The 26,304-nt window shown below is 42.2% G+C and overlaps 2 protein-coding genes across 2 annotated transcripts in view; both read left to right on the forward strand.

Moving 5' to 3' along the window:
* The window catches only part of GPC4 (glypican 4), a 108,375-nt gene extending 89,234 nt beyond the window's left edge, over nucleotides 1–19,141 (forward strand). The window contains exons 5-9 of the mRNA XM_083595429.1: nucleotides 7,752–7,882; nucleotides 8,385–8,531; nucleotides 13,717–13,853; nucleotides 15,158–15,333; nucleotides 16,560–19,141. Of these exons, the coding sequence (XP_083451555.1) occupies nucleotides 7,752–7,882; nucleotides 8,385–8,531; nucleotides 13,717–13,853; nucleotides 15,158–15,333; nucleotides 16,560–16,774 (806 nt within the window). The 3' untranslated portion in view covers nucleotides 16,775–19,141. The remainder of the gene's footprint in view (nucleotides 1–7,751; nucleotides 7,883–8,384; nucleotides 8,532–13,716; nucleotides 13,854–15,157; nucleotides 15,334–16,559) is intronic.
* KLHL13 (kelch like family member 13) overlaps nucleotides 1–26,304 on the forward strand; it is a 1,461,558-nt gene that overhangs the window by 447,415 nt on the left and 987,839 nt on the right. The gene's annotated exons all lie outside the window — the stretch shown is intronic.

Raw genomic sequence — 26,304 nt, forward strand, 5'->3', positions numbered from 1 at the left:
TAAATAAAATTTTTGAAAAATTGGAAGGCCTAAGCAAACAAGTTACGGAACAATCAACTAAAATAGATAATTTGGGACAGAAGGTGAATTCCAATACAGAATCTATTGAAAAACTGTTGGAAGAATCTGCGTCTAATAGAAAAATAGCTGAGGAAGCAAGAGAAAAAGCAGTGGCTGTAGAGGAAGAAATAAAACCTATGCGTAAACAGATTGGGGATCATCAGTCACTCCTGTCTATGATTGAACTGAGGGAGAAACAGACCAATCTGAGGATCAGGGCAGTACCAGAACTTGAAAAGGATAACTTAAGTGACTATCTTACGCAGGAATTTGGAAAATTTTGGAATTTGGAGCTGGAGAAAGACTTTAAGATAGTAAGTGTGTTTAGACTTGGAAGAGGAGGAAGGAAAAACAGGGTGAGAGACTGTTTGGTTACCCTCCGAACGAAAGAAGAGAGAGATAAAATACTGAGTGCGCACTTCCAGAAGACTTTGGAGATTAACGACTCGAGAGTGGAGATTTTTAAGGATATACCGAAACATCTATTGGATCTTAGATCTAACTACGGAGATCTGGTGGCCCTACTGAGAAGAAACAGAATTGTTTTCAGGTGGGAATTCCCCCAGGGACTATCTTTTACCTTTAAAGGGAAAAAGTTCAAAATAAGATCGTTGGAAGATAAGGAAAAATTTTTGAGAGACCACGAAGAAGACCTGCAAAAAGAAATACTAGAAGAGCTAAGAGCTTTAAGACCAGGAGTACTAGACATAGCACCACCACCTTTGGGACTGGACAAACAAAAAAAAGTGATACCACCGTCAGAACAAGAAGAACTTTTGGGAGCAGTTGGAGGAAAATAGAATAACTACATCATGTCTCTGCAATTATTAAGTTGGAATATTCATGGATTTAACTCCCCGGAGAAGAGGAAGAAAATCTTTCATTTATTGAAAAAGGAACAATTGGACTTAATTTGTTTACAGGAAACTCATGTGATAAGGCTTCACAGGAAAGTACTGATTAATAAAAGATTGGGTCAAGAGTTTATTTCATCGGACAAGGTTAAAAAGAGAGGAGTTGTTATTTATGCCAAAGAGAGCCTATCACCGAAATTTGTTTTTAAAGATGAACAAGGAAGATGGGTGGCAATTGAGATTCAATCACAAGGAGAAAAAATTTTGATTGTAGGAGTTTATGCACCAAATGAGGGGAAATCTGAATTTTTCAGGAAATTGCATGAGACATTGCTTGACTACATGGACTATAATATTATCTTGATGGGAGATATGAATGGAGTGGTATCCACAAATATGGATAAGTCGCAGAGACAAGTTGTAACTAAAGATGGCAGACTACCAAAAACCTTTTTTGAACTGACTGACAATATGGACTTGATTGACATTTGGAGAACCAAGAACCCCCTTGGAAGAGAGGGAACATTCTTCTCTGAAGCCAACATGACATGGACAAGAATTGACCAAATATGGATAACTAGAGGACTGGCACCTAAGACTCGAAAAGTGGAAATTTGCCCAAAAACCTGCTCCGACCACAATGCGGTGAAGATGGAGATGAAACTAACACCAATCGGTTCCTTCAGATAGAGGATGAATGACACCTTATTTAGAGATCAAGAGGTCACTAAGAAGGCCCAAAAAATCCTGAGAGATTATTTTGAGATAAATTTGAATACTACGGTTGAAAAAAGAGTAATCTGGGATGCAAGCAAAGCGGTCATGAGAGGGTTTCTGATTCAACAGAATGCATTAAAGAAGAGAATACAAAATGAGAAAAAAGATAAAATCTTGGAAAAAATAAAAGGAGAGAAGAAATTAAGAGCGAAACCAAAGTCGCAAGAGATTCTGAGAGAAATAAAATTATATCAAGTACAATACATGAAAATGATAAATCAGGAAGTAGAATGGAAAATTAAGCAGATGAGACAAAAGACATTTGAATCAGCTAATAAATGTGGGAAACTGCTAGCCTGGCAGATGAAAAAAAGACAAAAATTAGACACCATTACAAATCTGGATGTGGAAGGAAAGAACATACAGAATCCATTGGAGATTAGAAAGTGCTTCCAGAGATATTTTAAACAACTATACACACAAGGGCCACAGAAAGAGACTGATATAGACCGATTTTTAAGAACAAATGGATTACAAAAAATCTCTCAAGAAAATAAGATAATGTTGAATCACAAAATTACAGAACAGGAGGTTGAAGGTGCCATCCAGGACTTCCGGGTTGGCGCCATCGCCGAATGGCGGACTCCCTCCGAGCTCCGGAGGGAGCCGGCTCGGCAGGGGCTGGGTTTTACCGCACCGGCGATGCGGGGACCCTTAGAAACCACGGCCACGGGGGCCGTGGACTTGGAGACTCGGCTAGCACCGCTAGCGCCCTCCCGACTCGTGAAGGAGCCTTTTTAAAGGCTACGGATCGGGTGCCGGGGAGAAGCGTGGTGCTTTGAGTCCTCTGCCATCCCTGCCGAGCGAAGCCGCATGCCATCCGGCGGAGAGCGCTGACTTCTTCCATTGAGAATTTGGACTTTTAACAACAACCCGTGAGTAAATTGGAAATCGGGTTTAAAAGAAGAAAAATTTTTGGGATTTGAGACGAGCGGGGGGGGATCTAAAAAGGAAGTCAGTCCCCCTCCCTATTGTAGACATTTTAAAACAAGGATTGGGAAGCCAAGGCCCAAAAAGAACGGTATCTTTGCTAAAATCAAGAATTCCATGATGGGAAAGTACAAGAATTGTGCTGGAGGAAGAATTGAAGGAGAAGGAAAATGCACCCCCCTCCCTGGGAACCGGGGCGATCGAGGAGTGAGCCTGGTGAAAAGAGCCGGTGATTTTGACAGCTGTCAAAGTAGCTGTCAAAGTCGGAATTTTAAAGAGGATTTTATTACAAGGACCTTGCTGGTCAAATTTGTTACAACTTGATATAATTTGTTAAGACTTGAATACAAAATGGCGAAAATACGGAGAACAATCGGATTTTTGGAAACAAAGTTACAACAACCCCCCTAGAGGAGCTTCGGGACATTACAAAGATGGGCGTAAGCCGGGAAAAATACAACACTTCGGAATTTCACAGAACTGGTTATCTCCTGGGAAAGCTGCAAAACTGAAACTGAATCTCGTCTACAGGGTGTTTAGACTAAAAGGAGACAACAGAATACCTTACTGAAGAAGGAAGGGACTGAACGCAAGTTTTTGTTCCTGAATAACAACAACCCATGTAGAGTTACTAAACTTCTGAATAAGAAAGTTTTAGCAGCGGAACAAGAGGAAGCTGGACTATAACCTTGAAAGAACAATGGGGGGAATTTTATAATTTGACATTTTTAAAGATTTAGGAATTAATTTTTAAAAAAAGTAATCCTAAAAATGGGAAATAATTCTGCAAGGAGTTGGGGGAAAAATGGGATTGATGGACTTAAGATTTCCAGGCTGGAAACATAGATTGGAGGATAAGGGAAATTAAACCGGGGAAGGGGAGGGAGAATTAGAATCCAAAGGCTTGCAACTATTTTCTGAATTGGTTTTCTTTTTTCTAATATATTTTTTATTTTTTTATACTTTTATTCTGTGTGCTTTTACTTTAATGGGAAAAAAGGGGGACATTGTGGAAAGAAAAGGGGGTGGGCTATGGGGAGAGATCTTTTGCTTTTTTTTTATCAAGGGTGTTGCATAAGGTTTGTATAAATTTAAATTTGAACAATGGGGTATATAAATTGTGCTTTAAATCAGAAATAGAACTTGTGGAAACAACAATATGAAAGGGGAATACGGTAGGGGTGGGGGAAGGGGGGAGTCCCAGAAAGTGGATGTTTGAAAATAAGGTTCTGAATGTATCTTCATAATTTCTTTTCTTCTCTTTCTGTATTTTGGAAACTTCAATAAATATTATTTAAAAAAAAAAAAAAAATGAAGGTGCCATCCAGAACCAGCAGTTGGGCAAATTTCCAGGGCCGGATGGTCTTACCTCCAAATACTATAGATCTCTGAAAGACTGGTTAATTCAGCCATTAAAGGAGGTTTGTAATGAAATTTTGGAGGTTAAAAAGGCGCCAGAGTTGTGGAAGGAAGCTTACATTACACTTCTACCGAAAATTGAGTCTGAAAAGACACAACTTAAGAACTACCGCCCCATATCCTTGCTTAATGTGGATTACAAAATTTTTGCTGATATTTTGGCTAACAGATTAAAAAAGGTATTAGCTGAAGAGATACATAAAGATCAAGCCGGCTTTCTCCCAGGTAGACATTTGTCTGACAATACGAGGAACATAATTAATATTTTGGAGAAGCTGCAAGTGAACATCAATACCAAAGCAGTTTTAATTTTTATAGATGCGGAGAAAGCCTTTGACAATATTTCTTGGAGTTTTATGAAGAAGAATCTTCAGGGGATGGGGGTTGGCCAAGGGTTTGAAAATGGTATAAGTGCAATTTATTCAGAACAAAAGGCTAAACTAATTGTTAACAACGTGGTGACAGAGGAATTTAAGATAGAGAAAGGTACACGACAAGGTTGCCCAATCTCCCCACTGCTTTTTATTTCAGTCCTGGAGGTTTTGTTAAATATGATTAGAAGGGACCGTCTGATTAAAGGTATTCAGGTCGGAGCCAAACAATACAAATTGAAGGCTTTTGCAGATGACTTAGTTTTGACGTTACAGGAGCCAGAATCTAGTACGAGAAGAGTATTAGAACTGATTCAAGAATTTGGTCATGTGGCAGGATTTAAACTGAACAAGTCAAAAACTAAAGTGCTTGAGAAAAACTTAACACCAATTGAGAAAGAGAGGTTTCAGAAGGAGACTGGTTTAACATTAGCTAAGAAAGTAAAATACTTGGGGGTTAATATGACTGCTAAGAACTTAAACTTATTTAAAGATAACTATGAGAAATGCTGGACAGAAGTGAAGAAAGACTTAGAAATATGGTCAAACTTGAAGCTTTCCTTGTTGGGTCGAATTGCAGCTATAAAGATGAATGTATTGCCAAAAATGTTATTTTTGTTTCAGTCATTGCAAATTTTGGACAAGATGGACTGTTTCAAGAAGTGGCAGAAAGATATTTCTAGATTTGTCTGGCAGGGCAAGAAGCCCAGAATAAAATTTAAAATACTAACTGACGCAAAGGAAAGAGGTGGATTTGCCCTGCCGGACCTTAAACTTTACTATGAATCAGCAGCATTCTGCTGGTTGAAAGATTGGCTGCTTCTTGAGAACACAGACATTTTGGACTTAGAAGGTTTCAATAATGTTTTTGGGTGGCATGCATATTTGTGGTACGACAAGGTTAAAGCACATAAAGCATTTAAAAACCATATTGTCAGGAAAGCATTGTTCAATGTCTGGATAAGATACAAAGATTTACTGGAAAATAAAACCCCAAGGTGGTTGTCACCAATGGAAGCAAAGGCTCAGAAAAAGCTCAATATGGAGGCCAATTGGCTGAAATAATGGGAAATATTGGAACAAGATGGAGACAAATTGAAATTGCATAGTTTTGAGAAATTAAAAGATAAAGTGTGAGACTGGCTACATTATTATCAAATAAGAGAGGCCTACAATTTGGATAAAAAAATTGGCTTCCAGGTGGAAAAATCAAAATTGGAAACAGAACTGTTAGATCCCAAAACTAAGATGCTTTCAAGAATGTATAACTTGCTGTTAAAATGGAATACGCAGGATGAAACGGTTAAATCTGCTATGATTAAATGGGCACAAGATGTTGGTCATAACATTATGTTTGCTGACTGGGAACAGTTGTGGACCACCGGTATGAAATTTACGGCATGTAATGCCTTAAGAGAGAATATTATGAAAATGATATACAGGTGGTACATGACACCAGTCAAGCTTGCAAAAATATATCATCTGCCCGATAATAAATGTTGGAAATGTAAAGAAAATGAAGGTACATTCTTTCACCTTTGGTGGACGTGCCCAAAGATTAAGGCTTTCTGGGAGATAATCTATAATGAAATGAAAAAGGTATTTAAATATACCTTCCTGAAGAAACCAGAGGCCTTCCTCCTGGGCATAGTCGGCCAATTGGTGCCAAAGAGGGACAGAACTTTCTTTATGTACGCAACAACAGCAGCAAGAATACTGATTGCAAAGTATTGGAAGACACAAGATTTACCCACCCTGGAAGAGTGGCAGATGAAGGTGATGGACTATATGGAATTGGCGGAAATGACTGGCAGAATCCAAGACCTGGGAGAAGAGTTGGTGGAAGAAGACTGGAAGAAATTTAAAGACTATCTGCAGAAACACTGTAAAATTAATGAATGTTACAATGATGTTGGATTGAAAATAAGTGGCATTAGCAACAAAGTTAACAAGAGTATGCAAAATTGAACTCATAATGGATGAAAATATAGAGTTATAATATGTTAAGATACAGAGTTAAGATAAACGAAAGAGGGTAAGGATTTGCTGATTTGATAATTTAAATGGGGATACAAAAAGGGGAGGTGTGGAGGAGGCCAAGGAAATAAGATAATGAGTTAGGGTTACAAAAATGGATTTGTTTTTACTCTTCTTTTTTTATTTTATGTATTTTTCTATGTTTGTTTTTTTTTGCATTTCTTTCTTTTTATATGATTTTTTAAATTTATGTTTTTGTAAAACTTCAATAAATATCCTTTAAAATAATAATAATGATGGGCTCCAATCAGCACAAGGGGTGAGAAGACTCTGTGGCTAGAAAGCTTTCCTTCCATGCTGATTGGGCGGCTGCAGGGTGCTGGAGACAGGAGCCCTGCTGCAAGGATAGAAATGGGTCTTCAACCACTACACCTCTACTTGGGATCACAAGAACAGACTGGCTGCTGGATCGGGTCCATTTAGTCCAACACCCTGAGGCTGGCCAGATGGCACTTTCAGAAGCCTGGAAGCAGAACTTGAGCACTATACCTGAATTTTGCTCCTCAGCAACCAGTATTCAGAGCCATAAAACACTCAGTTTCCTTAATGTTCCTCGGCCGATTCCTGCCACCAGTAAGCTAACAATGTAAATATATACAAGGGATGGAAGCCCTTCAGCGGAGAGGGTGTGTGCATAGGTGTTCTGATTTTTTTATATATATAAAAAGAAATGAAACAGGAAAACTTGAAATGCAGCATGAATAAACAAGGCAGATGGTATTATTTATTTTAGACAATCTGCTCTGATTGCAAAATTTCAGGGGAGGGTGCAGTTTGAAGAGCCTGGAATCTCTCCCTCCCCCTGGGGCTTAGAAGGCAAATGGGGAGGGGGAGGCAAGCAGGAAGCCCATATGGGAACTGGTGTGAGGAAGTGGAAAGCTGGGCGAAAAGCAGACGTCTAGCTGCCTTCCTTGGTTTCTGAAACGATGGGATGCCTACCGAGAGAATGTTCCAGATTTTGACGTTGTTTACTCTCCTTGTTTCATCAGCCTGAGCGGGAGACGTGCTGTTGGGAAGCTGGTGTGGTGGGGGGGCAGTATAATAGACTGTAACTGGGTATCCAGTGGCTGACAAATTGCCATTCCCTGCCCCCTCGCTAGCAAACCCGTAATGTGAAAAAGCTCAGCAAGACCAGCGGAGTAAGCAGGCCTTTCGGTGGTTTTGTGACATCAGTGGCCAACATGGTCATGCTGGCTGGGATTGCAATGCTGTCCAAAACATCTGGAGGGTACTCGGGTGGGGAAGATTGACTCATTGCATCTGCCACAACCCTCCACCCCACTGTTCCTGTATTCTGCCTCAGATTCCATGCTCATGGTGGCGGAGAGGCTGGAGGGCCCTTTCAACATTGAATCCGTCATGGACCCGATTGATGTGAAGATCTCTGATGCCATAATGAACATGCAGGAGAACAGCATGCAGGTCTCCCAAAAGGTATGGTGAGGGCATTTTGCATTTGGAGAGAGAGAGAGAGACTCATCTTAATGAAACCAAGGTTTCCAAGCCACGAGGCGCCATGACCTCACTATAATTATGAATTACTTTTTAATTATTTATTTTTCATCTCGACATTTTTTTTTTAAAAATGTAATTACATTAGTTTGGTTGGATTGCATAATTTGAGTTGTCAAATTACCTGGATTTTTTTTTTTTTTAATGGGGGAATGAATGTTTGTTTTTTAAGGCAGGAGTAGAAACTGAAAGCTCAAGGGATAAAGTTGTCTACTTTTCAAGGTTAAACCATCCCTATAAAGAGTCAGGATGCTGAGCTGGTCAGCTAGCAGTTGCTGTGCTAAATCAGAAAACATCTGTATTGCAGTCTAGCATGTTAACTTCAAACTACTGGCACAATGGCTGCAAGAAGTGGGCAGGAGGTAAGAACAAAGATGCACAAAATCAAACTTCTGATACTGTTATGTGTCTCCCGTCGGTTTAGGTTTTCCAAGGGTGTGGGCAGCCCAAGACACTTGCGCAGAGCCGGACGTCTCGCTCCATTTCAGAAAGCAGCTTCAGTGCCCGTTTCAGACCCTACAACCCAGAGGAGAGGCCGACCACAGCAGCTGGCACCAGCTTAGATAGACTGGTGGGTATACAGAGACCTGTGGTGTGTGGTTCAACATGACTAGGAATGGGGGTCTTCTCTCCCCTGCATAGAGCAGCGCTGCCGAGTTGGTGGCCCACAGGCCTGAAGGCTCATTATTGTTATTATTTATTACATTTCTACACCACCCGTCATCAGTGGGTCACAGGGCGGTTTACAGTATAAAACCTCAGTGGTACTAGACTTAGTATTTTTTTTTTTTATAAATTTTTTATTGGTTTTTCAACACATATTAAAAGACAATACAACACAATACATAGACAAACAAACATATAAACATGTATAATTTCTTGACCTTTCTTTCCTAAAACCTTCTTCCAGCGACTTCCCCATACCTCCCCTTTCTGCATCCCTGTTTTAAATCATTCCAGCAACCCCTAATTTCAATTTCTTGTAGCACTTTCTTTAACTCTTTTTTTTTTCATGTCCAATTATTTGTCACTGCAATTCTGTTTTGCATTACCCAAGACATTTTAACATTCATTAATTTTACAGCAATTCTTAAGATAAACTTTAAATTTCTTCCAGTCTTCCTCCACCGTCTCTTTCCCTTGGTCACGGATTCTGCCAGTCATCTCCGCCAGTCCCATATAGTCGATCACCTTGGTCTGCCATTCTTCCAGTGTGGGTAGTTCTTGTGTCTTCCAATACTTTGCTAAAAGTACTCTTGCTGCTGTTGTAGCATACATAAAAAACATCCTATCTTTCCTTGACACCAATTGGCCTACCATGCCCAGGAGGAAAGCTTCTGGTTTCTTCACGAAAGTGCATTTAAGCACCTTTTTCATTTCATTATAAATCATTTCCCAGAAGACCTTAATCCTAGGGCACGTCCACCAAAGGTGGTAAAAGGTACCTTCAGTTTCCTTACATTTCCAACATTTGTTATTGGGCGTGTGGTAAATTTTTGCCAGCTTGACTGGGGTCATGTACCACCTATATATCATTTTCATAATGTTCTCTCTTAAGGCATTACATGCCGTGAACTTTATACCAGTGGTCCATAACTGTTCCCAGTCAGCAAACATAATGTTATGACCAATGTCTTGTGCCCATTTAATCATAGCTGATTTGACCGTCTCATCCTGTGTATTCCATTTCAACAGCAAGTTATACATTCTTGACAGATTCTTAGTATTGGGTTCCAATAGCTCTGTTTCTAATTTTGACCTCTCCACCTGGAAGCCAAATTTCCTGTCCAGTTTGAAAACTTCATTTATCTGATAGTAATGAAGCCAATCTCTTACTTTTGACTTCAATTTCTCATAGCTCTGCAATTTCACTTTTCCCTCCTCATGTTCTATAATTTCCCAATATTTTGGCCATTTGGGTTCCATATTAAGTTTTTTCACTTCCTTAGCTTCCATTGGTGACAACCACCTGGGGGTTTTGTTTTCCAACAAATCTTTGTACCGAATCCAAACATTATATAATGCTTTCCTAACAATATGGTTTTTGAAACCTTGATGAGTTTTAACCTTGTCATACCATATATATGCGTGCCAGCCAAATCTGTTATTGAACCCTTCCAGATCCAAAATGTCTGTGTTTTCAAGAAGCAGCCAACTTTTCAGCCAGCAGAAAGCCGCTGATTCATAATACAACTTTAAGTCCGGCAGGGCAAACCCCCCTCTTTCTTTTGCATCAGTTAGTATCTTAAATTTTATTCTGGGCTTTTTGCCCTGCCAGACAAATCTAGATATATCTTTTTGCCACCTCTTGAAACAATCCATTTTGTCCAAAATCTGCAATGTTTGAAACAAAAACAACATTCTCGGCAAGACATTCATCTTAATAACAGCAATTCCGCCTAACAAGGAAAGTCTCAAATTTGACCATACTTCTAAATCTTTCTTAACTTCTGACCAACATTTCTCATAGTTATCTTTAAATAAATTCACATTCTTAGATGTCAAATTAATCCCCAGGTATTTCACCTTCTTTGCTACCGTTAAACCAGTTTCACTCTGAAACCTCTCTCTTTCAACCACTGTTAGATTTTTATCCAATACTTTCGTTTTCTGTTTGTTCAGCTTAAATCCTGCTACTTGACCAAATACTTGTATTAGTTCTAAAACTCTTTTCGTACTAGTGTCTGGCTCTTGTAATGTTAAAACTAGATCATCTGCAGATGCTCTCAGTTTATACTGTTTAGCTCCGACCTGAATCCCTTTAACCAGCTGGTCCTCTCTAATCATGTTTAATAAGACCTCCAGGACCGATATAAAAAGTAGTGGGGATATTGGGCATCCCTGTCGTGTCCCTTTCTCAATAGGAAATTCTTCTGTAACCACATTATTTACAATCAATTTTGCTTTTTGTTCAGAATAAATTGCACTTATACCATTTTCAAAACCTTGGCCTACCCCCATCCCTTGGAGATTCTTTTTCATAAAATTCCAAGAAATATTGTCAAAGGCTTTCTCCGCATCCACAAATATTAAAACTGCCTTGGTATTAATATTAACTTCCAGTAACTCCATAATGTCTATTATGTTTCTCACATTGTCTGACAAGTGTCTTCCTGGGAGAAAGCCCGCTTGGTCTTTATGAATCTCCCCCACCAAAACTCTTTTCAGTCTTTTTACCAAAATGTCTGCAAAAATTTTGTAATCCACATTAAGTAATGATATAGGGCAGTAGTTCTTAACCTGGTTCTTCTCAGTCTCTGACTTTGGTATAAGTGTAATATATGCTTCTTTCCACGATTCAGGTGCCTTCTTCCCCTCTAAGATTTCGTTACAGACCTCCTTCAACGGTTGTATAAGCCATTCTTTCAAAGCTTTATAATATCTGGAGGTCAGTCCATCAGGTCCTGGAGATTTTCCCAATTGCATATTTTGAATGGCTCCCTCAATTTCTTGATCAGTTATCTTCTGATTCAAAGTCACTTTACTTTGTTCAGAAATTTTTTGTAATCCATATTTTTTAAGAAATTCTTCTATTTCTTTTTCATTCACCGGCCCTTGTGCATAAAGTCTCCTGAAATAACTCTGAAAGCAGTTTCTGATCTCATTTGGTTTATAAATGTTTTTTCCTTCCACTTCTAAATTTGTAACCGTATTCTGTTTTTGTCTCTTCTTCAGTTGCCATGCCAAAAATTTCCCACATTTGTCTGCCGATTCAAATGTCTTTTGTCTCATTTGTTTTATTTTCCATTCTATCTCTTGATTCATCAGTTCCATATATTGTCTCTGGTAGAACTTGATTTCTCTCAAGATTTCATGTGACTTTGGTTTAGATCTCAATCTTTTTTCTCCTTCTTTTATCTTTTCCAGGATCTTATCCTTCTTCTCATTCTGTTTCTTTCTTTTTATGGCTTTCTGTTGTATTAAAAATCCTCGCATGACAGCTTTACTTGCGTCCCAAATTACTCTTTTTTCCACTTCTGTTCTCAGATTTATCTCAAAGTAGTCCTTTACCACTTTCTGGGCCTTTTTATAGACCTCTTCGTCTCTAAATAGGGAGTCATTCATCCTCCATCTAAAGGAGCCAGCTGTTGTTGGGTTCATCTCCATCTTTACAGCATTATGGTCGGAGCAAGTCTTTGGGCAGATTTCCACTTTCTTAATCTTTGATGCCATCCCACTAGTTATCCATATTTGGTCGATTCTAGTCCATGTCATTTTTGCTTCAGAGAAGAAAGTTCCCTCTCTTTCAAGAGGGTTCCTTGTTCTCCAGATGTCAATCAGGTTCATATTGTCAGTCATTTCAAAAAAGGTCTTAGGTAATTTCCCATCCTTGGAGATCACCTGTTTTTGTGCTTTGTCCATATTTGTAGAAACCACTCCATTCATGTCTCCCATTAAAATTACATTATAATCCAAAAAGTCTATTAATGTCTCATGCAATTTCTTAAAAAATTCTGACTTCCCTTCATTTGGTGCATAAACTCCTATTATCAATAATTTTTCTCCTTGAACTTGAATTTCAATTGCCAAATATCTTCCTTGTTCATCTTTAAATATTAATTTAGGGGCCAACTTTTCCTTTGCATAAATCACCACTCCTCTTTTCTTCACTTTGTCCAATGAAATGAATTCTTGTCCTAATCTTTTGTTAATAAGTAATTTTCGATGTACTCTAGTCACATGGGTTTCTTGTAAACAAATCAAGTCCAATTGTTCTTTTTTTAAGATATGAAGGTACTAGACTTAGTAACGAACAAAACAACACCCCCCCCCCTTTGCCTGGGAGAAGAGGAATGTTTTTGCTTGACGCCAAAATATATGTAATGAAGGCACCAGGCAAGCCTCCCTGGGGAGAGCATGCCACAAACAAGGAGCCACCACAGAAAAGGCCTGTTCTTGTGTTGCTGCTCACTGGACCTCTCATGGAGGAGGCACACGAAGAAGGCTGCAGTCCTGAGCCGTGATCTGGCCTAACAAGCCTTTTCGGCTGGCCTGTCAATGGCCTCAGCAGCAGCACTGAACAAAGCGTCGCTGACATTGATTGGATCAAAATGCAATGCTCTGAAAAAATGAAGGAGCTCTTCAGTCTGTTTCAAAGTTTCCCATGGAGCAGCAGGCACCAGAAGCTGTAAAAGCTGCTTTTAAGAAACGTTTTCTCTGCAGTCCCTGTTTGTGGGCTTTCTAGGAGCATCTGGTTGACCGCTAGGAGGCTTGGTCCTGCTCTAGATGGACCTTGTGCCTGATCCGCTTTTCTCACAGTGGCCACTCAGATGACTTTGGAAAGCTGAGCAAAACAGCAACTCTCCTCCTTTCAGTTCCCAGCTATTGGTATTCAGAGGACACTGCTTCCGGCTGTGGAGGCAGAACATAGCTTCATGGCTGGTAACCGTGGGTAGCCTTATCCTTCACAGATTTCTCTAATCCTCTTTTTAAAGCCATCCAAGCTGGATGCCCTTTTGGCAGCACAAAAGCTGTTTGCCTGCCAACTTCGTTAAGAGACCCCAAGTTCCAGCGCTGTGAGAGAGGGAAGGGGAATAGCTCAATGGCAGAGCATCTTTTCTGCATGCAGAAGGTCCCAGACTCCCCAGGTAGGGCTGGGGGGACGACGACTCCAGCCTGGAACCTGGAGAGCCACTGCCTGTCAGTGCAGACAATGCTGAACTAGATGGATCAGTGGCATAAGCCAGCTTCTTTTTTCTGGGGTTGTTTTGCTGAGCAAAAGAAGAGTAACTTTGATGATACTCTTTGACCAACAGGTGACAGATGTGAAGGAAAAGCTCAAGCAAGCCAAGAAATTCTGGTCCTCCCTTCCCAGCAATATCTGTAGCAATGAGAAGATGGCTGCTGACAGCATCAATGAAGAAGAGTGCTGGAACGGAAGTGACAAAAGCAGGTTTGGAAGAAGCCCAATTCCTCCTTTCATAGAATCATGGAATTGTAGGGTTGGAAGGGACCACAAGGGTCATCTAGTCCAACCACCTGACAATGCAGGGATCATAGCTGCATAATCCCTGGCAGGTGGCCATCCAATCTCTCTTCAAAAACCTCAAAAGAAACCTCAAACCTTTCAAGGTAGTCTGTTCCATTGTCAAGCAGCTCATACCCTCAGAATGTTCTTCCTAATGTTTAGGTGGAATCTCCTTTCTTTTAATTGGAATGCATTGGTTCAGGATTCAGATTCCAGACAGGAACCCTGTGTTAGGTAGGTGTGTTAGTCTGGTGGAAAAATAAAATAACAGAATGCCTCATTCTCACATAAAACTAAGCCGTGGTTTGCTAACAAACCATGAGTTGTCCCAGAGGAGATTAAACAAGCTGTGATATGTGTTTCCAAAACTCAGTTCATTTCCCAGCTGCACTTGCCTCATGCCTTTGTGGCTTGGTGAGCATTCGGAGTGGCCAAATGAACCATGGTTAATGCCAATGCAATGCCAAACCATAGTTTAAAAATCTAAGAACTTTCAAGCCTTCAGATCATGGTTTGCTGGCAGTAAGCACACCATAGTTCAGTGGCTGGGCAGCGTTCACACATGGTTTAAGCCATGGTTTAATATACCATGGTTCAATAAATGCTGCATTAGCATTTGTGTGAACCTGGCCAAAGAGGCTAACAAGCTTTCATTGGTATTTGGTTGGCCTGCTGGACTAGATGAGCTGTTGGCCTGATCTAGAACCCTCTTCAGATGCATGAAGTGCGATCCTGAGTTACAGGTGTGTGTGTCGATAGATGATAGATAGATAGATAGATGATAGATAGATAGATGGTAGATAGGTAGATAAACACAGAGTTTGTGGGACAGTGGTGGTGGTGAATTGTAAGCAGTGAGGTCAAAAATACAAAAAAAATATAGGCAACTGTAGCTGCAGTAATAACAGTGGCCATTCACAAACAGTTGCTAATGATGACTCATTCAACCTGGCATTGGAAAGTTATTAATGCATGTAGGGCAGCTGAAGTTTCCAGGTATGACTGGAGATGCCCCCTGTGGAAACACTACTGGTTAGTGTAGACAATATTGAGCTTGGTGGACAAATGGTTTAACTTTGTATAAGGCAACTTCCTATGTTCTTGAGCAGACAAGAGGGGTGTGAAGACAACGTCACCTCTCCCACTGTCTGTTCCATTTATCCCTCATCATGACCATTGCTGACCGTTGACTGAGTGGCCTCTGATGGAGTGAATGCTGTTTCTCACAGGTATGTCTACGCAGTGACAGCAAATGGCTTAGCCAACCAGGCGACCAATCCTGAAGTGCAAGTTGACACCTTGAAGCCAGACATGGTGATTCGCCGGCAAATCATGGCTCTCCGCGTGATGACCAATAAGATGAAGAATGCCTACAACGGGAATGATGTTGACTTCATTGATATAAGTAAGTGCAGATGAGTTTTCCCAAGGCAAGGAGAGAGAACCTGAGGCTTGCCAGATGTTGCTGGATTCCAGCACCCATCATTCCAGACAACTGACCACGCTGATGGGAGCTGGAGGCCATCGACTTTTGGAGAATGCCAGGCTCCTGGCCATATATCTAGAGCTTATTGAAGTTCTAGGATGCCTGGGGGGTCTGTTTCTGCAAAATGGAGGGGTGCGTAGGATTCTTCTGCATTCCTCTGATTTTCCGAGAGATCTGACTGGGTGCTGGAAGCGTGGAAAGAATTTACCAATTTTGTTGTTGTTTAGTCGTTTAGTCGTGTCCAGCTCTTCGTGACCCCCTGGACCAGAGCACGCCAGGCACTCCTGTCTTCCACTGCCTCCCACAGTTTGGGCAAACTCATGCTGGTAGCTTCGAGAACACTGTCCAACCATCTCTGTCGTCCCCTTCTCCTTGTGCCCTCCATCTTTCCCAACATCAGGGTCTTTTCCAGGGAGTCTTCTATTCTCATGAGGTGGCCCAAGTCTTAGAGCCTCAGCTTCACGATCTGTCCTTCCAGTAAGCACTCAGGGCTGATTTCCTTCAGAAATCTTCTTGCAGTCCATGAGACTCTGAAGAGTCTCCTCCAGCACCATAATTCAAAAGCATCAATTCTTCAGCGATCAGCCTTCTTTATGGTCCAGCTCTCACTTCCATACATCACTACTGGGAAAACCATAGCTTTTACTATACGGACCTTTGTTGGCAAGGTGATGTCTCTGCTTTTTAAGATTTACCAATTTACCATGTGGCAAAATGATGTGAGCCTGACTAGTGGTAGAATGCAGAGCATGAGAGTGATCACTTGGTGAACAGCCTTTCATTCTGCAGATAGATCACTTGGGCGTTGGAGGCAACTGGAAGCAAGTTCCATAAACCTGGGCCCACAGAGCTCCTTGCAGATATGAGCCATACATTCAGGTCCTGGGGGACCACTAACAGTGACTCCCCGGAAGGCCTCAGTGATCAGTCAGGGATATAATGAATCAAATTGTTAAGAATCTTGTAACGGAATACAAAAACTGTAGACCTGGCCCTTGAGCTTATTTGGCAGCCTGGGTAGACTTTTGAGTCCTGGAGTTAGGTGCCAGCAAGAGTCTGTCCCCATCAACAGTCTAGCCGCAGTGTTTTGCACATAGAATGCAAGAATTGTAGAGCTAAACAAACTGTCTGTGCAATTCTTCCAGGTGATGAAAGTAGCGGAGAAGGCAGTGGAAGTGGCTGTGACATGCAGCAGTGCTCTCCCGAATTTGTGTTCAACGCAACAGAAGTCAAACAGAACACCAACAAAATGGACAAGAATGCCAGCCCCGGCAGTGCCTCCCCCAGGGTGGCCTCCTTAGAAGCACCTCTCTTCTTCAGCACCCTCTTTTTCCTGGCCGTGCAGAGACAGTGGAGATAACTGTGCCACTCCTTTCTTTCTTTTACTTTTTGAGGGTGGAAAATGACTGCTATTAAAACGAAACAGGCACCCGAATAGGCACCCGATTTCACTTTTGTACCATCTAGTGACTTGGGGGGGGGCAGGGAGGAGGGGTGTGTGATTTGTAAGTTAATGGAGAGCAGTGTACAGTTTTTACCATGTTGCCGCTGGGTTTCATGAGTTTTTCCAAGATCTATCTCTCTTTTCTCTCTCTCTCTCTCTCTCTCTCTCTCTCTCTCTCTCTCTCTCAATTTTTGGGAAGGGGAAGATGAACGTGAGGATTTGGACCAGTTAGTCTGACCTGTTGACTGAGAAACCACAATAGATGTGGTGAACTAAGTTGTATATACAGGCCTGTAGGTAGCATTGCTTTTGTGTTGTTGTTTTTGTTGTTTTTAAATAGCCCATTTCTCTCTTGCCTCGCCACAACCCCTTTCCTTTTATTTTATTTTAGCCTGTTCCCTGCAAAACAAATGGCTGAACCAGAGTCCTATCTTGGCATGTATCAAGGATGATATCTCTCCCCTCCCTCAAAAAAAAAAACCAAAACACACACACACACAAAAACCCAACTCACACGAAATTATCTGTACAGAAGCAAATGGGTTTTTTTTTAAAAAAAAATCATCATATTTCATGGGCAGTGAAAGAAGCTGCCTCTCAAGCAAACAGACACTTCTTTGTAAAATTTTGAGTTCCCACATGTATCCATTACGCTCAGATGCCTTACCTAGGAGAGGAAAGGGGCTAATTTCTTTGTGGGGTGTTCCAATCTTTAGAACAGAATGTGAACGGTTAGCTTTTGCACACCTTGTTCCCAGCTGTGGAAAGCAAATAATCATCTCCGCCAGCCCTTCCCCAAGAAATTACCCAGGTGCATTTATGGCAGTGGTTCCTAGCTGGTGTTCCGCAGGCCCCCAACTACCATAAGAGATACCAAAATTTTCAAAAGTAGGAGGTCCATGGCTTGGCTTTTGAAAACGGGGGGGGGGGGGAGGTCTGCAGCTAATTGGGAACCATTGATATATGGGGTTCTGCCCCTCCCCCAGCTTAGAAGAGATTCCACACCCTCCCAGCACCCAATTTTTAACTGGAGCAAACATTTGGCTTCCAGAGCCCCTTCCTAGTTTTAACAGTGTGGTCCCTAGGTACAATATCTGCTACGCTTCCTTGGTGTCAAACTGGGACTGCTACTCTGCAAGCTGTTTCACACAGGGAAATAGATTTAGGTCCCATCTGCTCTATACTTTTAAAGCAGTATCATATCACTTTATGACTTCAGCCACGGCTTCTTCCAAAGAATCATTGGATCCATAGTTCATTAAGCATTCTGAAAGTTGTTAGGAGACCCCTGCTCTCCTGCCAGAGCTACAAATCCCAGAGTGGTTTAACAGTTGATCCCTCTTCCCACAGAGTTCTGGGAATTGTAGCTCTGTTGAGGGGAACAGGGGGTCTCCTAACAACTATCGGTACCCTTAGCAAACTGCAGCTCCCAGTATTCTTTGTAGGAAGCTATGACTTGAAGCCATAAAGTGATATGATAGTGGTTTGAATGTATACTGCTTTTCTCACCAAATGGAAAATGGGAAGACTGGTCCATGTGATGTGTTTAGACCTCTTCCAGATGGTTTGGATCACAGCTGCAGCCTTCATGGCCAACGGTTAGGGAAGATGGTTGTCACAGTCAACAGCGACTGAGGGGTAATAGGCCAAATTAACAGTTGGTGGGTTTTTAATGGGTTTCCAGGAACAGACTTTTAGGCAACAGGTGAGGGTGAGAGATTTTACCGAGAGGGAAAGGAAGGAGGCTGATGTGAGGCAAGATTTGCAGCCTTCTTTCGTGGAAGATCCCACTTACCTCTAACCTCAGAGGGGGCTATACTGAGGCAACGGGAAACTCCTGGATAAATGTATATATTTTTATATTGGGGGGGAGGGGTGAACAAATAAAATCACTTTAAATAGAATGATACATGTGAAGTCTGCAGGAAGACTAAAAACTTTTCTGGAAGTTTCTCCCTAGTTCAGCCATCGTTGTGTCGCTCTGACTCTGAGAACAATTGGCTGAGGGTAAAAGAGAAAGAACGAACAAGGAACATCATCAGAGGGGGATTTATTGCTATCCTGTGTTGTATTGTAAGCGGGGTGTGTGTGTGTGTTCGGGTTGTTCCTTCTATTTTTATACTGAAACATTAATTGCTTGGTAAACCAGGGTTGGGATTTTTGTTCACATCCCCCACCCCCCGCACTGAACCCCCCAAAAAGAAGAACTTTTATATAAAAGACAGAAATGTATTGGCTGAGATACTAAATAAATTGCTCCTGAGAGGCATAATATTTCCAAAAGTAGCCATTTATTTATTAAAACACCATGTTACTAAGCCAGACATAATTCTGGCTAGATGTTTGGTGTTTCTATTGGTTGGGGTTTTTTGCGGGGGGTGGAGGGGTCCTGTTGCTGAAAGCTGGTCACAGAAAACCTGAGAAAGGTTATAAATGTATGCATGGGAAGGAGCAGGGTGAATTGTAAATAACTGTTGCTTTAAGGAGTTGTGGGGGGAAATGTGCCGGTGACTAAGAAACTACCTCATTTCTGAGGAATTTCCCTCCCAAAGTTTTTTATTTTGTTTTTAGTGCTGTTACACTGAAGAAGAAAATACCAGCAACCAGGGCCTACAGCATACAGCCAAAGGAGTGATCCCCTACAGATCTCGTTAGATTGCTTTTAATTCTGAGCCTCAAACTAAGCCCAGCTGTTTCCCTTTTCAGTTCTTGGGCCGCACAAAAGGATTTCAGATGAGCCTTTTCTGCCAAGGGTTTCCATGGCTCCTAATGAACTGGATTTGGATGTATGACTTCCCAACCCCTTGTTTTCCTCTTTTCAAAGAAAATAATAATAATAATAATAATAATAATAATAATAATAATAATAATAATTATTAAAGGGGGATTGTTATATGCATTTCAGTCATGAAATAACACAAATCAACCTTATGTTCTCGGGGTTTCTTGTGAGTATGTCCCAATAAGATCTAGGTAGATAACTCCTTCGTTTTATTTTGCTGGCTGGTGGCTAATGAGCTTGCCAGCGAGATTTAAATGGGCTGCAGTGAAACATGGAGTTTCTTGGAGCCTCTGCCAGCTGGGGGCGGGCAGGGGAGTTGTGAGAAATAAAACTGAGTAGAGCTCAGAAGAGAAAACGAGCTATGGGGGAGCTTGGTCTACATACAGAATAATAGGACTTTTCTGGATCCTCAACATGGGGTCTATGCAAAGAGCCTGTTCACACCAGCGTCTTCCTCGCTTGACTCCCACAACGTTCTGTGTGGATGGTTTGGCACTGGGTTAACGTCACCCAAAAAACTTCTGATATTCTCCTGAACTCATCAAGCTCCTGTGAAGTTTACATATGTCAAAATGTGTGCGCAATTGTGAGAAGCTGGGCCACAGGGTATTCCTGGGTTGTTTTTAAAGACTTGTAAATTATCTTAAAAGGGGGGGGAATAGCCCATTTGGTGTACCCAACAACAAAGCCCCCTGCCCTCAGAATTTCCATTAATCCTTTTATATATATATATATATATATATATATATATATATATATATATATATATCACATATCCTTATATATATATATATATATATATATATATATATATATATATCACATATATCACATATATCACATATAAGGGACATGGGTGGCACTGTGGGTTAAACCACAGAGCCTAGGGCTTGCCGATCAGAAGGTCGGCAGTTCGAATCCCCGCGACGGGGTGAGCTCCCGTTGCTCGGTCCCAGCTCCTGCCAACCTAGCAGTTCGAAAGCACGTCAAAGCGCAAGTAGATAAATAGGTACCGCTCCGGCGGGAAGGTAAACGGCGTTTCCGTGTGCTTCTCTGGTTCGCCAGAAGCGGCTTAGTCATGCTGGCCACATGACCCGGAAGCTGTACGCCGGCTCCGTCGGCCAGTAAAGCAAGATTAGCGCTGCAACCCCAGAGTCATGCGCAACTGGACCTAATGGTCAGGGGTCCATTTACCTTTACCTTTATATATAACTAATGGCCTACTAAGTATTATTCATTAAGTTATTTTGATGCAGATGGGGCTCCACCATTGTAAAGCACCAAAGCAATTCCTGGAACTTGTGATATTTGAATGGACTTTCCCCCCTAACCAATAAAAGGACCGGGGGGGGGAGTGTCCTCCATTTTATATAAAAAAATAAAATGACATGGTGTCATCTAAGGCTACAGAAGCCGAAGTAAGCGTAGAATGATGAAATTTGCATTTCCTGCTTCTCTGTGCATGCTGTGCCGTAAATGTGAAATTTCTATTTAACTGTGAATACAGAAACACAGTGGTTGTAGAAGTTCAGTCAGGATCACTGCACCATAATGGTGGCTAAATATTTTAAAATTATGAATTTCAGTCTTGTTTTTGTTATGTGATTGAATGAGTGTCTAGTTCTCATGGAATCCTCAAAGCCACCCAGATTGCAATGTTTGCAAAAGTGTCAAGAAACAGAGGAGGTCTTGTGTCTGTATGATCCTGTTAGTGCTTTTGCTCTGCTGGTGCCAGATTACACCAACAGCGCATATAAATATAAAGTCATCCAGAGACCTGAGAGCAGATTCCAGCTGAGCAGATCTCAAGCAATTTTTTTGTGTGGGGAAGATGATTTTGTGAGAGGCCCTACAGACTTCCCCGTATCCCCATAAGTGTGAAGCTAGTGCACACCAGGGGAAATGCCTCTGACCTCTGCAATGCACAAAGGTTCCTTGGCATCAAAGGGGACATGGAAGAGGGAGAGAGCCTGAAACCTCAGGCTCTGGGAGGCTGCTTTCTTCAAAGGATCTGAAGAGAATCATGAAGATGGTGGCCAAGAGGTAATTTTATGCACGTCTGAAACCGTCGCTCCCAGCACTGAAGCCGGACTGTCTGGGAGCTCATCTGGTGGGGCTTTGCTTCACTTGGAAGGGGGTCTGTCTGCATTGCGCCCACTCCTTAGGAGGTCCTATGGGGGATGGAGGTGGTTGCTGCTCATGACTACATCCCCACACATGTTTGTCAGCTGGCTGGCTGCAACATATGCCCAGACGCCTTGCTTTTGAAGTTCTGCCTTATGCAACAAGTTAAAAAACAGTGGGGCATTTGGGGTGAACATGAGCTGGTCAAAGTAGTCCAGGATTCTTCAAATTTTTGAAATTTAATTTCAAATTGCAGTAGGAGGGCCAGGGAGGGGGGCATGTGGAGGCCATCCTAGGTTTCCCAACATCAGTTTTCCCTCTCTCTTTGGGGCAAGTGGTGAATAAATGGTTGCAGCCCACCCCTGCTTGTGTGCCATAATTCTTCCTTTGAAGCCCAGTTCAAATTGAAGCTGTTGGGCTGAAAAAGGGGGGGGGGTTCCCAGGTCAGACATCATATAAGGCTTAGGAAAGGTGGGTATGGTTAGCCCAAAATAACCCAGGATTGTGGACTAGAGTGTAGAGTTGCATTTCCAACACTATAGGAAGCAGAAGATTTGCACTGCAGATGGTCAGAACTAAAAATAACCCACTGCAATTACCAAAGAGGTATGCAAAAGCAAAATGATCAAGGGCTGAAGCAATTCCCCATGAGGAATAGTTGCAATGTTTGGGGCTTTTTAGTTTAGAGAAGAAAATTATTCAACAAGGCAGGTAAGTGGGGGCAGGATAAAGGGATAAAAGATTCTGCATGGCATGGGTAAAAGGAGCTAAAAACCTTTCTCCTTCACATCATAGCAGAGCCTGGGGTAATAGCCAAAGCTTTAGATTGTTAAGGGGATTCTGGACAAATAAAAAGAAGCACTTCCCCACACAGCACATAGTTAACACTATGGAACTCACTGCTACAAGATGTAGTGTTGGCCCTCAAGTTGGACAGTTGAGACAAGCTCATAAAGGACAAGGCTGCTCGCTCTCCTCTTGACACCGGCTGCTGGGAATCAAGCGCAGGAGAGAGAGATTGCACTCTGGTCCTGCTTGAGTAAAATGAGTTCGAATTAAATGGAGCTGCTTAGATGCGCAGAAATTTGCATATAATTAAAACAGGAAAACATGCCTTTATGAATTGTGGACGACTGCATCAGGGTCCCTTTTAAAAGAGGCATTCAATCTCTGAGTGCCTCTCTAAACACTGTACTGGCTGGTAATTCCCCCCAAGTGCCTCTGTTACAAGTAGTTTGTTCCTCTTTTTGTAAGTGCCTGACTAATTGAGATAGTCCATTAAAGGTTGCAGCCTTAGCTATTAAAATATATTCTATGCAACTGTTAAAGAACTACACTCACTTGTATTTGATTCTCCCTCCCCTCACCCACACTCCTTCCTTTTCTCTCCCTCTCTCGGCTTTTCTCCTCTTCAAAAAGAACCACAGAACTGTGGAGACCCCACAATGATACACCTTATGTCAGGACACAAAGTCCTTGGGGTTTCAGGCCACTGGATGAAGATCAGGTTTGGAGGCAGTATTCTGGGAATCACGGGGGGGGGGGGGGGGAGAACACTCGTAATCATGTCCTGCTTCCATGTTTCTCCAAGGCATCTGGTTGGTGACTGTGAGAACAGGGTGATGGATGGGTCTTTGGCCTGATCAAAGAGTCAGACGCTTTGTTCTCACTGGTCCAACACTGTTTTCTGCCTCTGCAATGTGGTAAGGTCCTTTCTGCCCATTTCATTCCTTGATCTAGCATGTGTAGGATGACCTCTCATCAAGGAGACTTCTGTTACATCTCTCCACTTTGGGGTGTGTGTGTGGTTCAAGAGTGTGCAACTTTGCAGTCACTCCAGCATGCCAATCTGTGCACATGAACTTGGACGAAGAGCACATCTGGCCACAGTTTTCCTTTACAAAGAGAAATGCTTCTGCTTAAGTGCAATACTTTAGAACAATTTGCTTCTTAAAAGTGGGGTGGGAAATCATAAGGCTGAGTAAAAACAAGCTTTTAAAATATTTAAAAAAGTCAAAACTGCTCCCCCTAACATAGCTTTGTTCTGTGGGCTTTGCAGACACCATGTGATTTAAGGAAGTGTGCATGTGTTTATTGGAGGCTGCAGGGATGGCTCTCTATTACCCAGACTGGAGCTGCTGCCTCAGACAGGAACATTAGGGAGCAAAAAGCAGCAACGAGGTGCTGAAGGAGAGTGCTGCGTCTTGACACCCACAGCTTCCTAAGTTCTTGGGCTACACCAAAACATCCTGGAGGATCCTGATCTGTTGCCAGCATTACAGTAAGATTCAACTCCTGGCCTGACTGATGTCTGCATACAAAATTTGGAGGGAGCACACTGGTTATCTCAGGTATCAAAAATTTTGAGACTGGCCCTGGGTGTCTTGTTTATTCCACTCTAGTTCTGCTAGCCCCAAGGGTGGGCTCTTCTCTTCTCAAGATGTCAAAGTCCCTTTCATTGTTGTTGTTGTTGTTGTTGTTGTTGTTGTTGTTGTTGTTGTTGTTGGCAACCATCTGTCTCGAGAGACAATGGAGTGTGTCTCCATGGTGAAGCCAAACCACTGCATTAGTAACACCGAATTGACCTCCCCAAGGAGCAAGCCTGGGCAATGTGTATGGAGATCCTGAGCTGCCCAGAGGACAAGACCTCCCATCCTTCTTGGTCTTGCTGATGTGGTCCAAAGGAAAGCAGAGCAAGATGTTTGGCATCAACTTGGCTGCAGGAGTTGCTGGAACGAGGTGCACAATGCACCATCCAACCGTCCTAGGGACTCCACATTGGATTTGTGTAGGGCCTACTCCTTAGTATTTTCTTTTCCTGAAGATATCCCACAAGGCAGTGGAGATTTGGGATCAGAGTTTTCCTTGTCCTAGATGGGCTCCATCTGCTTCTCATTTCCATCTTCAGAAACAGCCTTCTTGACCATTGGACCCACTCTTGATCTTGTCTGTTCTATCCGTCAAAACCTGTCTTTGCACGTAGAGGAAGTCTCTAACTCACCCAGGGTTTGAGATCCATCGACTACCCTTATCTAGTTTAGCCAGACAGTTAAATCTGTTCCCAGGGTATGACCACTGTCATGAGCAAACTACTTCGGAAGAAGTCCCGTAACACCCCATACACCCTTTCTTAGTCACTGCAAATAATATTCAGCAACTGTTCTGGGGTGAGAGATTTCAGTGTGTGCCATCCACACATTTTCATGAAACCTTTGCAGTGATCAGAACTAGAAACACTGGGTTTTGTTTTGTTTTGTTTTCATAACTGCACTGGGTTTTGGACCTGGGGGGCTGGGGGAGGAATATGGCTTAGTGACAGAATGCAGAAGGTCCCAGGTTCTATCTATCCCCAGTGGAATCTCTAGCTAGGGCTGGTGAAGAGAGCCCCTGCTTGAAACCCTGGAGAGCTGCTGCCAGTTAGTGTAGACCTTGTTTAGCCAGATGGAACACAACAGCCTGACTCAGCATAAGGCAGCTCCGTAAGTTCCTCTGGCCATCCTGCATTTGGACTGCAGTTTTGCTGGAGATGGAGCAGAAGGCTTGTGATGATTCATTCGATGTGTATTAATAGTGCCATCAAGATAATGTTTTTTTGTCTAGCTGTGCAGCACCCAATCCCAGCAAACCCAAATATTGCACTCTCCATCTGGCTTGTGGCTGCTTCTTCAGCAAAGGAAGCTTTGAGGAATTGTTTGGAAAGAACACTGTACAGCACGTTCTGCTGAGGAGAAAAACCAGATAATTACCCATGGGCTTTTCATCCGGGGAGGGAAAGTTTTTTTGCCTTCTTGCATAGTGATGTGGATGTGGGCCAATTCATTACCAGGAATGACCCAGCCCATAGCAGTTGGAAGGTTGATGCCCTCCTTCTGAAGAGGCCTGTGGGTGGAGAGGGGCTTATTCAGCCTTTTTCATGGCTGTTGGTTGGATATATCCTTCAAGTCCTGGGCTGGGTTAACTTTGCGCCAAGAATGCAAGAGTGTTCCTGGTGATGCTTTTGCACATGGGGAGGGAATCTTTAACATCTCTTTTCCTTGTGGAAGTTGCCCCTGAGGAAAGGTGGTTTTCTTAATAAGAGGGGCTGTCTTCATGGTTGTTTCTTTATTTTCTCAAGGTTTGCAACAAAAATCCCTGTGATCCTCTCAAAAGTGAAAACATATCTCAGGAACAGGTGGAGTGTGAAGCCCTATAGACAGATGTTTCTGGACTCCACCATTCTTGACTGCTGGCCATGCTGCTGAGGGTTGATGGGGGTCCATCAGCCCCGGAAGGCCAGAGGCTTCCCACCCCCCAGCACAATATTTTCTCAGTCTTGACATTGGTTATTACATTAGATGTGTTTGTTTATCTAACGAGTGCTGAGGAAGATGGTAGTTCACTGACTTCTGATATGACTTCCAAGACACACTAAGTTTTTATGAAAAATGTCCATTTTGGTTCCCAAAGTCCTAGCTCTGACCAGTGAGTACAGGTGATTCTCAACTTATGCAGAGGTTATGCTCCGGGAGCAGCGCCTAAAGCTAAAATCATGTAAAATCAT

This window comes from Podarcis filfolensis (assembly GCF_964270895.1).
Source record: "Podarcis filfolensis genome assembly, chromosome: Z".
NCBI lineage: Eukaryota > Metazoa > Chordata > Lepidosauria > Squamata > Lacertidae > Podarcis > Podarcis filfolensis.